Here is a 15330-nt window from a genome sequence, read left to right on the forward strand (position 1 = left end):
GTTTTCGATGATTAAAACTCCGTCATTCTTTTCTGGCAAAATTGTTCCAACGTTATACGTTCATGGATGTCAATCTTCTCCTTACTGACCTCCGAGTGTCGTCCACATTAGTTTTTCTCTTGCGTCCTCTGCATGCTGGCCTCTTGGCGGAGTAATCGTCGGGTTGGTGTCTTTTTCGTTTTTCTCATGGACGGCTGGTCTTGACGTCCTCCGGTCTGGAGTCCTTCTTGAATTTCTTCTGTTGTTCCTGGTATTTTCGTTCCTCCTGCTGTCTTTTCAGTTTCCGGAACGGCGGCCTTGTTTGCACCTGACTCTCTGGCCCTGGGAGCGTTCTACATGATGTATAATTTCTACTGCGATACCTTGTAGGTGGTGTTTTCCTCTTTACCAAGGTTTCTTTACGCTGTGGCTTTGTATTCTTGTTTTTCTTAAATCTGGAGTCTGAAAGTTTTCACTTTTTCTTTTTGGTACCGTCGTCTGGGTTGTAGAACGGCTAGGTCTCTCTTCAGTTCTCTGCTTCTTGGGTGGTGGAACGGTTGTCGTTATTTCTGGACCTTCTACTTCTTTTAGGCTTGAGTCCTGCAAGAAACTTTTAAGGATTTCAAAATCATTTGGATTATAGTATTTTTTCACCTGGTCGGGACTTGCTTTACAGATCTCCCCTCTCTCGTTCTTGAGGTACAATACGACTCCTTTGATTTCCTGAATTACATAGGGGCCTTCAAATTTTAGAGCTAACTTTGCAGTAAAATTGTCTGGCGCACTTGATAAAGAAAATTTCCGCTTCAATACTTTATCCCCAACTTTAAAATCTGCTTCACGGCGTTTTCTATCGTAATACACTTTTTGCTTATTTCTTGCCGTATCCGAGCTTTTAAGCGCCTGATCAATAAATTTTTGCACATCTTTCTGTTTAAACTCTTGCTCTCTTTGTTGCACAAAGAATGATTTATCTAAAGGCGTAATTAACTTTCGGCCTAAAAATAATTCTGCTAGGGTTTTTCGCGTAGTATCGTGATTTGCCGTTCTTAAAGCATAAGCTAATTCATTTATGTAGCCATCCCAGCGCTAGTGATGTGTGCTAACGTAACTGCGAATTATTTTTACAATGTTTTTGTTCACTCTTTCTGCTATGTTTGCCTGTGGTCTATACGGAACCATTTTGATATGGCGTATGCCAAGTCCAGTGCATATGTTTTCAAATATTTGACTAAAGAATTGTTTTCCGTTATCGCTAATGACTTTTATCGGTGCACCGTATTTTAAAATGTATCTGTGTAAGAATGCATCTGCGACTGTTTTGGCTGACGCGCGTTTAAGTGGAACAATTTCTGTCCATTTTGAAAAATGATCTACTATTACTAAAAGAAAACGATTTTTATTTAACTCGCTCTGGGGGAAGGGACCAAGAAGATCTATGCCTAAAATTTTATTAGGAAATGTAGCGCGAATACTATTTAAGTACCCAGCCGGGCTGTAATTAATATCATTTATTAACTGACATTGATTGCAGGACCTGACATACGCAGTAACTATTTTGTATAATTGCGGAAAATATACCGCCTCGCGTACCCTTTTTAAAGTCTTTCTGACCCCTAAATGACCCGCTGTTTTCGCGTCGTGTAATTCCTTCAAAATGCTTAATCGAAGCGAGGCTGGGATGACTGGTTTGTACTCGAGATTTTCGTTTGTTGTTTTCGTATAAAATAATAAATTATCTATTATTTCATACTTTTGTGATCTATTTCTTATCGCATCGATATCTGTGTGCTCAAAGCTTTCGGGGTCTTTCAAATATGCATAGATACTTCCAAATTCAGGATCAGCTTTCAGTTCAGCGATAACTGTATCTCTAGAATCTAAAATTTTTGAAGTCAACACAACGCATTTAAATTCATTACCTTCATCGTCCAGTTTTATACGAGAAAGTGCGTCAGCTACATTGTTTTCCTTACCCGGTTTATATTTTATTATTAGATTATATTCTTGGAGTTTTAAAGCCCATCTTATTAACCTGAGCGTTAGGTTTTTACCCGAGTAAAGTCTACCAACAGCCGCATGATCCGAAAAGACTGTTACTGGCACTTTGCCGAAATAAACTCGAAATTTGTGTACAGCCATTAATATGGCTAATCTTTCTCTCTCTGTAGCTGTATAATTCCTTTGTGTGTGATTCAACGTTTTACTAAAAAATGCCAGAGGATGGCTATTTTGCATAAGAACCGCACCCACCGCATAGTCCGACGCATCTGCTGCAATTTCCAGGTTTTCGTCCCCCTCCGGGAATTTCAAAACAGGGGCATTGATGAGCGCTTCTTTTAATCTTTCAAATGCTGTATTTGCTTCCGCTGTCCACGTAAATTTACTTCTCTTTCTTTTAATTACTAAGAGTGGTTCAACAATATTAGCGAAATTTTTTATGAAAGACCGATAGTAAGAACATAACCCAAGGAAAGAAGAAAGTTTCTTGGCGGTGTTGGGCGGTGGAAAATTCTTGATTGCTTTTAATTTTGAATCGTGCGTTTCTATACCCTTTTGCGAAATTTTATAACCCAGATATTTAAGTTCTTTAGTTGCGAACTTGCATTTTGAGGCGTTAATTGTAAAACCGCCCTCTTTTAATAATTTAAAAACTTCTTCTAGATCATTAATGTGTTGTTCCAACGTACTACTCGTTATAATTATATCATCTAGATAGATTAAAGTAGATTTTCTTAGGACAGGCTTTAGAAGAATGTCCATAGCTCTCTGGAATGTTGATGGGGCCCCACACAACCCAAAGGGCATGAGTAAAAATGCATAAGTGCCCGATTTTGTTATAAACGCGGTTTTATGTATGTCTTCGGGTCTCATAGCTATTTGATAGTAGCCAGACGTTAAGTCCAAAGTAGACATGTATCTTGTAGATTTGATCTTTCTAATAATTTCCTCTATAACCGGCAAAGGGTAAACTGGGAATTTAGTAATACTATTTAGTTTTCTGTAATCGATAGCAAACCTCCAAGCCATTTTATCCGAAGGAGGAAACTCGTTCTTTTTCCTACATATTACGACTGGACTCGCGTACTCACTATTTATGGGCGTTATTATTTTGTTCTTTAACATTTCCTGAATATGTTCTTCGATGATTGCGTCTTTTTGTTTTTCATAGCGATACGGTTTAGTCCTACAAGGTTTTTCGGCAGTTAACTGTATTTGATGCGTAACTATTTGACAGCTACCAGGCCTTTCTGAAAACAAGTTTGAAAAATTACTCACCACTTGCTGGATGGCTTGACTTTCATGGTCATTCAGATGGCTAAGGTCCACTTGCGGTTGTTCCACAGGTTCCACCACCCTCTGGTCCATCTCCAGCACAACGGAACTGTCATGAAAATTCAATTTGGCCCTCGCGGCCCTTAAAAACTCCATACCTAAAATAAGAGGATTTTGCAGATTCTTCACTACAAAAATTAATACTTTGAGGCTTTCCTCTTTTACCTGTATGTTTAATGATAATTTCCCGATGCAGTGACAGGTTTTTCCTTGCGCCGCTATAATTTCGGTATTTTTGGTTTTAAATAATCGTACCCTATAAAAATTCTTTCTGAAGAATGTTTCGCTCATAAAATTTCCTTCTGCTCCTGTATCGATGAGGGCTTCTACTGGTACATCGCCATCCAGGACTTGTATAATTGGTAGATGTGAGTTTTTTACGATGACCGTATTTAAATGTCTTTTTGAGGGTTTTTTAAAAACTTCCGGGGTCTGGACCCTCGCTTTCATAGGCCCCTCTACTCGTTTAAAGCTTTCCGTTCAAGTTCTGCCTTCTGGGTACGCGGATGTTTGTTTTCGAATTTTCTTTTTGGGCCTTGACCTTCGAGGTTCGATGAGTTAGCTTGATAGCTCTTTCCCCCATAAAAGCGGTTTGCATTTCTGGTTTGCTCATTTGAAGATTTCCTTCGGGTACTTTGAGAATACGATGCCCCTCTAGCTTTTTCCGCTATTCTGCGATTTTGAAACTTCACCGTCAATTCGAAGAGCTCCTGCAATGTGCTTGGGTTTCTAATTTCGAAGTAGTCTTGAACAGCAGGTAACAATCTTGGTAAGATTATTTCAATAATCTCCGCGTCGGGTTTCTTCCCATACAGCATATCCGTCAGCTTAATTTTTCGCAAAATAAAGTCCGTCAACTCTTCTATATCCCGTTGATAGAAACTATATAGTTCGGCTTCCAGCCTTGCTCTATCTTTCACTATGGGGAAGGCCTTTACTAACGATTTTTTGAAATTTTCAAATGTATATGTCTGGCTTCCAAATTCCCCTAATAAAAATTTGCCTATATTCTTCCACCATAGCGCGGCCTGTCCTCTTAGTGCGGATGTGGCGATGGCAACTTTTTGTCTTTCCGGCACAGGGTAGAGCTGAAAGTGATTTTCTAGGCCTTCTAGAAATATCGCCACCGAATTTTTTCCGTCGAAATTGACGTTTGGCTTGATTGACGCTCTCAAAGTCTGGACCAGGTATCCAAATCCTTCCAATTGGTTTGCCATTTCTTGGTGTTGTCCCGCGGCTTCCATCCGATTTTCGGCCATTTCAGTTCGATAAGTGTTCGGGCGCCAATGTAGAGTTGCGCGCCTCCAACCTGCACGCAACCAAGAGGTGACTGTTGAAACTGGAAAATAGACAGAGTCTTGCTAAGGGTTTAAGTCCCTTTTTATTCAACTTAAGAAATTACAATTGTGTGCTCTTGACGTTCACAAACTACGCCGATCCGGCGGTGAAATAAAAATAAGAACCTGAAAAGAAATAATAACAAGACTCTAACTACGATGCTCTCTAAACGTAACTAACCTCACCGCGTTTTACAATACCGCTGCTAATTCAGCAAACTTTGAATATCACGTTGAACGATTAACAATTCTCCGAGGCAAGCACACAGGCCGAAACGCGGGGTTCTTCAATTTCTGGCTAACTACCTCCGCGCTCGTGAAGTAAGAAAAGCACACCTCGAACTCGTTTCCTTTCTATTTAACTCAGAATACTTCCGCTGATAATTTAAATCCTTGCGCGTTCTACTAAAATTTACATACTCTGGCATTGGCAGTTCCAGGGGAAAGTAAGGCTTGACAGGAAAGATAGTTTAAACTTAAAATAAATGTTAGTTGAAATAAATATAAACCCTACAATTCAAAAACTGAAAATAAATAGAAAATTAATGCTGCTACACCAAATAATTCATAGAATTTTAAAATGTTAGTTAACTATTAATTTACTACTGTATAAAGCGGATACAAGCCAGTTTCCTGAGGAAAGGCTCTACAAATGCATTTCTCCCCTTGGATATTGGAATGACGAATATTATTATCAGAATTACCAGAAAACGTAAACATTACTTACATTTTTAAATCACCCGCTTAATATCTTTTATATTTAATGAAAATCAAAATATACAAAATAATATAGCCGCCTTTCCTTTTTTAAGCTTGTTATAATCACTGGAAATAGGCTGAGAAAAATCGTAATAGAATGAATTCAAATGAAAGCTGTTGTTTAGATCTGAAAGTCAAAGGACATGAATATTTAATTTAAGTACATTTTTTACTTTAATTACAAAGCACATTATTTCAGAAATATTAATATTTTAAATGCAATAATTATTGGTATTTCAGTTCATAGAAATAATTAATCTCTTAGAAGCATTGCAAATTAAAATTTAATACTTTTACATTATTTCCCTTAATTATGAAAATGGCATATTTACTTTATATTATTTATGAAAATGGCTTATGTTATTAAATTTATGTCACATTCTTTAGATAAAAAGCATATTTACTGTTTTTTACATAAAAATTACTTTATTATCTTTTGCTGTGAATATTTTCTCTATAAATTTTCATTTAAATTTGCAATGAATAAATTTTATTGGATGAACTTTTGTCTTCTAATTTGTATGTGTAATATAATTTGAGAATGATCAAATTATAAGATGCTTAACTTATTACACAGATTCCTTTACACGTACTCTCGCACCACACATAAAAAAAGCAAGCCAAGGCTGGGAAGAACTTTTAAAAAACACGAAACTGATATTATTATATGATGAATGCCCTTTCAAGTTATTCAGTCATCCTATAATACTGTGTATTTAGAATACTTTCTTAAATCTTAATTTGCATTAAAATTTATTTGAGCGTAAAATAACCGTTTAATCTCATTACGCTCTCTTGTTAAATTGCTTACTAAACAAAATTTGGTAATAAAGTTAACTGAGTGTCATACTGTTCTAGGTAAATGCCGAAACAGCGGAGTGTTTCATCTGTTGTTTTGCAGCCTTCTGTGAATGCGACATGATATTTTCTGCTCAATAATTCTATTGGCCAAACGCAGATTTCGCTTGCATCTTCATTTGGACGACTTTTCACCTGCGAAGAGCGTTTGGTTCTCCGAGAGCGCTTCAGAAACTTCGCAGTTTAAAAACACTGTCGTCAAAAATATCATGGTAAGAAATAAAATACCTACAAATCATCGCGTGACGATAATATCGCACACATGCGTTTTTCAGGTTTTAAAAGCTGTAAATACAAATTCGCATAATGATTTGGGGCGCAAAAGGAAAGAGAGATATTTTTACTTTTACATTTCATATCTTTGAATAAACTAATAAATTTTTGCTGAAAATTAAGAAGGAACGCGAAGCATTTAAAACTTGAAAATGAATGTAACTTATAGCCCTTGAAAGAATTTTAAACTTGCATAGTTAATTAACAAAGGCTATTAATAAATTAATCTTTTTTATAAAGTTTTACTCATAATTTTTCATGAAAAATGCAGCCCAAAAATTATAAAAAACGAAGATAAATAACTGCGTGAGGTTACCTCTATAAGAATTGCTTAGTTAATTATCAAATTACTTTCTTTCGCGTTTGTTAATCTGACATTATTTTGATGAAAATTATATCTTGTTTTGTTTCCGTTTATTGTTAAAGTGTCGTTAACATAACTTGCGCTTCCAAATTTTTATACGAATATGCATTTACTACTTTTAAAACCTGAAAAGCGGATATATGCGATGTTATCGTCTTGCTATGATTTGTAGGTGCCTTATTTTTTACCACAATTTTTTTGAAGACGATGTTTTTAAACAGTGAAGATTTTGAACCGCTTTATGTTCGACGACGATATTTTTGTACCACGATGTTTTCGCCTTGCGTGGTTTTCTCCGCGACGTTTTCGTCTGTGATGTTTTCTACTGTAACCACTTTGATGGAACGCAGCCCCCACGTTTAGTGGAGTTTTACTGTACGTAAAAATATTTTTTGACCCTTTAGAAATCAAATTAAAAATATAGATAAGTTTTATCAGTGATTAAAATTCAGTATTATAGTTTTAAAAACATGTAAAATTATAATAATAAAATAAGAGAACAGGTAAGTATGATACAGATTTTTTTGGAAAAAATGGAAAGTGTAGTTCAAATTTAAAGTTCTATAATTATTATTTTAAATAACCATCAATTATGATTTAGATCTGCATCATAACTTCTTTCCATATCCCTCACCAGAATGCAAATTATCTATGAATATATAAGCTGAGCTTTGCGAATTTGAAACAGAGAGTGTTTCTGGCATTTGCTCGCTACGTGGTTAGGTTCTTCTACACTCATGTCCATAAATTAAGGATAATGCAAAATCAGGCAAAGGAAGAGTTAGAAGCAAAACAAATTTGACTTATTTGTAAAGCTTATTTATGAAACAAAAGGTAAAGAGCAAAAGAGATGCTATATGTTTATTATTAAAAAAAACTAGCGATTTTTTCTCCCTGGAGCAAATTACAAAAAAAAAAAAAAACTATTTACAAAAAACCAATATTACATGGTTGGTATGATTGTTAATACATTGTATGTCTCCCAGTCCGTACAATACAGTCCGTACAACGCCTAGGCATGCTGAGTACCAAATTATCGATCTGATCTTGGGGGATATTACACCATTCAAAAAGCAGTGTTCTCCGAAGTTCCGGTAGACATGTAGGAGGAGGTTGACGGGCTGCAACTCGTCGGCCAAGTATGTCCCACACGTGCTCTACTGGATTCAAGTCCGGTGAGAATGCTGGCCAGTCCATACGGGTGATATCCTCCGATTGAAGGCATTCGTTTACGATGTTTGCACGGTGAGGTCGAGCGTTGTCATCTATAAACACAAATTGTGCGCCCATGGCGCCCCTAAACAAACGTACATGTTGTTCCAGAATGACGCCCCAATAGATTTGGCTTGTCCTGGTTCCAATTTGAACATGCAGGTCAGTTCTGGAACCCAGAATAATTCCACCCCAAACGAGCACTCCTGCACCACCGTAACAGTATCGTTCAATGATGTTTTGTTCGTGGTAACGGGTCCCTGGAGCTCTCCATATGAAAGTCCGGTGAGAATCAGACTGCAAGCTAAATCTGGACTCGTCGGAAAACATCACACAAGCCCACTGTTGCGGTGTCCACAATGCATGCTCTCTACTCCAGGCTAACCGCAGGCGACAGTGAGTTGCAGTAAGCGGAACGCATCTGACAGGTCTACGAGCATATAGACCAATCTGCTCTAAGCGTCTGTACACGGTCTGCTTTGAAACTGTCGTACCAGTGGCTGAAGAGAGCAGACGAGACAGGTCTGAGGCTGTGCTCCGCCTGTTTCTTTTGGCAGTAACTGCCAAATACCGGTCCTCATTCGGCGTTGTAACGCTGGGGCAACCTGTGCTGTAACGTCTACTCACATTACCATCATCTTGGAATCGTTGCCAAAGCCTGGAGATGACACTCTGGGCAATTCCAAGTTCGTCTGATACTCTTCCAGTTGGGTACGCCCACATTCCAGACAGCCGATAATTCTACCACGTAAAACATCATCCAAATGCTTCCTTTGTGTCATAACTATTGGGTTATTGCACTGAAATGCTTATAAAGCGCCTGCTAACAATTTTGCTTCTTTGCCTGTATTTCTTATATATCACTCTCTTACACTCTCGTCATTGTGACGTACCATCTGTGTCATCTGGTTACTTCCTGAAATTTGCATGTGATTCTTGAAGATGTGTGTAGTGATTTTACAGGTGATATATTTATTTTAGAGTTCGATTTCCGCGTGACTCCGAATTATCCTTAATTTATGGACATGAGTGTAGCTCAAGTAGTCGTAATTGTTCGGTGCGGCCTCTCGCCTCCAATACTTTGAATCTGACGTCACCGGTAAATTTATTGAGCCAGCTTCTAGCTTAGTATTTAATTGTGTTACCTTAGGTTACTCTTTGACGTTTAATTTAAATTGACTGTTATCTTTCTTTGCATCACCACAAGTCAGGGTTATTGCAGCACAAGACCTTGCTCCTATGTTCCCCGTTCTGTTCAAATGAAAAGGTTGTTTAAAACCTTATGCCTTTGTAGGTTACCTCAAACATAGAGATAATAGGCTTCACTTCAGTAGGGTTATAAGACTAAGTAGCACTACTAGATTAAGTGTATAAAGTCTCGCGGTCTTTGGTAGCATCAAATGTACGAAACTTCTAACGATCTTAAGTGAGTTATTACTATGCCTCGTATGGTATCACAGAGACTGAGAAAGAATGTAAAGGATCCTTTTATATAAATCAAATAAAAGTTAACAAAAGGCACCACTCGTGCTTACAAAAATAGCCAGCATTTATGGCTTAAATCAAAGGTAATGAAATTGACTTAACTAAGTAAACGTAAGTTAGCCCAATAGCTAACAAAGTTAAAGAAACGCGCAAATTAGCTCTGACCTAAAGTTGGCGTGGCAAGTCTAATGGAGAGAATAGAGAAAACGCTGCCGAATACTACTCTCTAGAGAATCAAAATAGCAACGGGGCCTTCAGTAGGAGGAACATGCTCTGAATCTACCCTCTAAAACCTTCCTTTAAATAATATTTCCTTTCTACGTCATTTGAATAAATACGAGCTACAAATTTACATTCTGGCAGGAAGGTGGGAAACGAAAAAGACAGAAAAGCACATTAACATAAAATAACTTGTTAATAAACTAAATGGAACCTTATAAGTGAAATCCTGTAAAGATTTTAAATACATTAATAAACTATGAAATTCGAGACTCGTATCCTCTTTCGGAGATATTTAGTCCAGAAGAAACTTTACAACAATGGCAATTATCTGATCGAAATTCTTCTAAAAAGATGAATGTATTTTGCACCCATAAAAAAGTTTTAACACATGAAGACGCTGCTAAAGAAGAAATATCTCCTTCCATCACCTGCATGAAAATTTAAAACAAAATATTTAACTCAAGAGCTAAAATTATTTTAAAATACAACTTTTTTTTTTTTTTTTCTGTGTGTGTGTGTGTGTGTGTGTGTGTGTGTGAATATACATTAAGCAATAAAATTTTTATGAAAACCCTGTTAACTGCACCTAACTATTTTTTGAATAAAAAATGCACTGTCCTGATGTGCATTACGTAACTGATCTCTTAGCTTTCCTTCAATTTTAAGGTAGCTTATTACTAGTATTGCAAATTAAAATTAATCTTCGATAATCCGAATCTTTCTTTATAACATGATTGCAAAATAAGTACATAAGAATAACTTACGGTCATAGTCTTCGATGTGATCAGCATTGATAACAAAAGCAAAAGGGTTGTAAATTTCTTTGTTCGTCAGCACTAATAATAGCTCTATATTCAAGATAAGCCCACAAAAAGCTTCTACCTATTAAACAATAAATAATGAAATAAATAAGCAAATAAATAACTAATCTTTTAATATAAATTTGATTTCTTTATTGGATTTAATCCAGAAACTCATTTCCATAACGAATTTCTAGTAGAATTCAAAATACATAAAATGTCTTCTTGCTATTCCTTGATCTTAAAAAAAAAAAAAGGCCCATCAGCGGCCGAGCGGTAAAATCGCTGAACACTGGTAGTTCGGTCCGAGGTTCGAATCCCGCGAACGGGCTGGCTGCATGGGCGTTTTCGTGGTTTTCCCCATGTGTAACGTGTATACGAGCCAGTTTCCCTTAGAAAGTCCTCCACGAAGGCATCCCTCCCCTTAGGCAGATAGCCCTCGAAGCTTTGCCATAATCACACACACACACACCTTGATCTTAAAAAAAGACAGGTGGCGGAAGACGGGGACGCTTGGCGTTTAACAGTGGTAAACAGGCATATGTCCCGAGCCTTCCCCTATATAGAAACTGCAACTCCCTGGAGCCCCATAGGGCTGCAGCGGGAGTTTATTGAAATTAATAAAAGTATTTTCAGGGCAAACAAGGGCTGAGGAATCCTTTGTTAAATTAGCTTGTCGGGATTTATATTTATTTTAAATAACCAATTTTATTTAATTTGTTATTCTTTCTTATAAGCCTTCATTCTTCTAATTGTCAATGCCAGAATATTTAAATTTGGTAGCGCGCGTAGAGGAATGCAAATTCTACCTTGAACAAAGAGTTCAAAAAACGAAACCGAGGTTCAGTAGGAAAGTTAGACAGAGTTAGGCTATTGCCGTTACCTTTGTTGCGTAAGCTTCTGCTCCCGGAGTTATTGTGGGTTTTCGTGGCATAACTGCATTTTCTTTCTGCCACTAGTTCCGACGCGGGTTTAAGAAACAGGAATTAGCTGAGCCCTGCAGCTTAGTTCTACGACTTGTGCATATCTTCGAATTTTTAGTTTTGTTCTGTGATTTCAGTTACCGCCTAAGAAGAGGCGTAGTCTGCTAGCGTCGAGTTGACGCATTGTAAATTTTAAAGAGTGTAAATAAAGGGTACTTTTAACCCTTCTTCTGTGCAGTTACTACTCTTCCAGTTCTCACACAGAAGTTAGACAAGTGAACACTACAAGCTATCAAATGTAATCCATTTTATTCACGTCGGTCTTTACATTTTCTCCTTCTAACCGGATATTTTATTATGTACGTGGGCCTAATTACCTCATCGTGGTTGGCAGGCTCTACTTATGTTACACAGGAGCCAAGTTTCACTCCACGGCGGCACACAAACCCCAGTATGAGCTCCAGGGTACCGGCGGGATGGCAGATGATGAGGAAAGAACATAACAAGGATGCTTCTACTAGCTCAGAGGTTACACATCTATATAATGCAAGCAATATTTTATCTATCTTATACGACCATCCGAAAGAATTCGATGGCTTATTGGGAAAGGCTTCGAAAGATGTCAATAAGGCAGTTAAGGTAAGAGAAATCTTTTGAAAACTCCAAACTTGGCCATCCCTGATCTATACTGTAATGAAAACGTATTTATTTCAAAGAACTATAGTAAAAGAGCTCCTCAGGGTTCCCTGTTAGGACCGATCATGTGCAGCATAATAGCTGATTCTGCACGTCAATTGGATTTTGATAAAGGAATTGGTTTACAAGCATACACAGAGGGTTACTTGCTTGTAATTCCAGGAAATAAACAGTTAGTAATTGAAGAAGGAGCTAAACTTGGCTTTAGTTATGGAAATTAGACATGGAAAAATTTCTATGTTAATCTTTCCGAAGAGTTCCACCCTTATTCGGTCACCTATGTTAACATGGAACGATATGAGCATAAAAAATTGTAAGTCAGGTAAATATTTGGATATTCTCCTTGATGTGATCTTAAGCTCGTTAGCATACTCAGAAAATCTCAAGAAAGAAAAAAAAATAGAATTGTTAATCAATTAAATAGGTTCATTAATAGAGATTCAAGTAAAAATATAAATGATTTTAAAAAAATTATAGAAACGTAACATTGAACAAATAATACTGTATGAAGCACCAATTTGAAGGATGGGAACTGAAAAGCGAAGAATTAAATTACTCCAAATTCAAAGCACAGCACTACTCTGAATCACATGTTGTTACAGAACATTTTGCAAGTTTTAACAGGTGTTATTCCAGCAGATTTGGTCGGCGACGTAGAAACTTCAATTTACAAATCATCACACATGTACATACAAATACATACGTAAATTATTGTAATTTTAAAATTATTCATAAAGATATTGAAGTGTCATGTGGAAAATATTATATTCATCCGACAAAATTCAAACAATTTCTTTGAAAAAGGAATAATCCTAAGGTGGAACGGACTGGAATTTTTAACCGGTGGCTCTATTATAAACAGTAATGTTGAAGAGGCATTAGTGGCTTAATATGATAATGAAAATGTCTTTGAAGAAAATTTTTAATTAAATTATTGGCACTAGAATATTTTATCCTGAGTTATAGATCTTGAAAGAGCGATTAAATGGACTGATCAACTTCAGAATGGAAAACGATGTAGAAGTAATGAAATTTCCTTTTTTAAATTGGTTCACAAAGTATTTTAAAAGCATTTTGTTCCAAAAAGTGTTTATCAAAAAAAGTAATATGTATAAGAAATTTGGTGCATGACTTGAGTTTAAATTATAATTTGAATATTAATTAGATAAGGAGAAATCCGAGCAGGCAATGAAGCCGCTGATAAAGCAACGAAATACGCTACAAAAAAGAAAAAAAAAAAAAAAAAAAAAACACTTAATTTGATATATATTTGCGACTACTTTGTTGGAATATACAAAGACTTCGTGGCATTAAAAGGTATTTCTCCCGCCTTCTTAGCGCGCCTTCGTGGTATAGTGGTCTGCATGCTGGAAGCATATTCCAGAGGTCCGTGGTTCGGTTCCCGACGAAAACGTTGCTCATTTTTCATCTCTCCTGCTTCGAAAAATCCTAATGTATGTACGTCATGAGAAAGCACTTCTTTGACAGCAGAGATGATATCAAACTATGACTAGAAGCCCTGGTATAGGGTTCTATATAAAGTAAATGAGAAAGCTAAGCTCCAATATGTTTTTGAATCAATTAATAATAGGTCATGGGCAGTTTCCCGAATGCTTAAATAGATTTCCTAAAACGAATATTAGATGTAGATGTGGTCAACAGAGCCGACTCCCAGCTAAGAGTCATTATTTTGGGGATTGTCCCTTAACTATAAACCTAAGAACAAAATATTATAATAATTTCTCAGCAGCTAATGAATTTTTTTTTTATTTATTTGTAAGGTATTTTCTCCTTCTTCCCGCATGCATTCATGGTGTAACTGGAAGCACGCTCGACGCGTATTCGGGAGGTCCGGAGTGCGAATCCCTGGAGGGCATTGAGGACTTCTTCAATTTCCTTGCTTTCAAAAATTCCAAAAAGTCTCTACAAATGACGTTCGAACTAAAAGGTGGTGCCTGTATGTACCAAAAAAAGGAAAAAAGAGTTATGCATTGTAAAGATGGAATAATATTTGTCATTTTCTCTTCATCCGTTATGATATTAATTGAAATTTGTTTTGAATAGCTTATCAATTTTTTATTATTTTATCAAATTCATTTTTTTGAGTTTCTTTATTACGAATAAAGGACGAGGTGAACCTCTTCGGCGAGATTAATTGATTTCCTTAGAGCATGATCACAGGGTCCAGTTTTACGAGAAGTCGGGTTTTAAGTTTCAGTTTTTGCCAGTCATCTTTTTTATTAGCTATTTTCTTAGTTGCCTTGTAGAGTCATTAGAATTTTTTTGAGTCAGAAAGTTGAAGAAACGTACATTATCATCGCCGATATTCGAACCACGGACCTCTCGAATACGCGTCGAATGTGCTGGCCACTACACCACGAAAGCATGCTAAGAAGGCTGGAGAAATATACTTCCCCTTTTAAAGGGCAACTGGGGATAAGGGGACACAGTCACCAAATCCTGATGGTGGAGAATCATCATCCACCACTTTTTTTTTAGTTCGGGTGCTCCTGTAGAGTTATTAGCTACTTTTTGAAAGCAGGAGAGAGAAAAAATGAGCATTGCTCTCGCCGGGACTCGAACCACGGACCTCTCGAACTCTCGAATATGCGCTGAGTGTGCTGACCACCACACCACGAAGGCATGTTAAGAAGGCGGGAGAAATGCCGTATAACCTTTTTGCCTGCCTGATGGTACGGTTTACTATGTTAGGTGGAGTTTTAATGCTAACATATTTTATTTATCATAGCAACTATGAAAATGAAATAATTTTCTTTACTTGATTATTATTCCTGTAGTTTTAACAGTACTATGCTTCATTATTAGCTTCTCTTAATTATTACAAAGATGTACAAGGAAAATAAAAATGCTTAGCAATTTGAAAGTTAGAAGATGTTATAAATTCTAAAAGTAGAAATTGAAGTAGATTTCTTCAAGAAAATCACTTAAACGTGAAGAGGAAATTTTTGCCAAAATATTTCTAAATATTCGCATTTTATTCTCATTTGTAGAAATTTGATCTTTGTCAAATGGTTAATTATTTTGTGTAATTTGTAGCAATTTGAAAGTTAGAAGATGTTATAAAT

General features: G+C 36.6%; 1 protein-coding gene across 2 annotated transcripts in view; it reads right to left on the reverse strand.

The window, feature by feature from the left end:
• Positions 1 to 15330, reverse strand: part of LOC118205490 (uncharacterized) — a 48714-nt gene that overhangs the window by 32861 nt on the left and 523 nt on the right. The window contains exon 2 of one of the 2 annotated variants that reach the window (XM_035377776.2): positions 10590 to 10707. The exons of the other annotated variant lie outside the window; for it this stretch is intronic. Within the exon in view, the coding sequence (XP_035233667.2) occupies positions 10590 to 10707 (118 nt within the window). The remainder of the gene's footprint in view (positions 1 to 10589; positions 10708 to 15330) is intronic. 2 annotated transcript variants of the gene reach the window in all.

This window comes from Stegodyphus dumicola, chromosome X1 (genome assembly GCF_044657685.1).
Source record: "Stegodyphus dumicola isolate Sdum_Otavi_A_Nest chromosome X1, ASM4465768v1".
In the NCBI taxonomy this organism is placed as follows: domain Eukaryota; kingdom Metazoa; phylum Arthropoda; class Arachnida; order Araneae; family Eresidae; genus Stegodyphus; species Stegodyphus dumicola.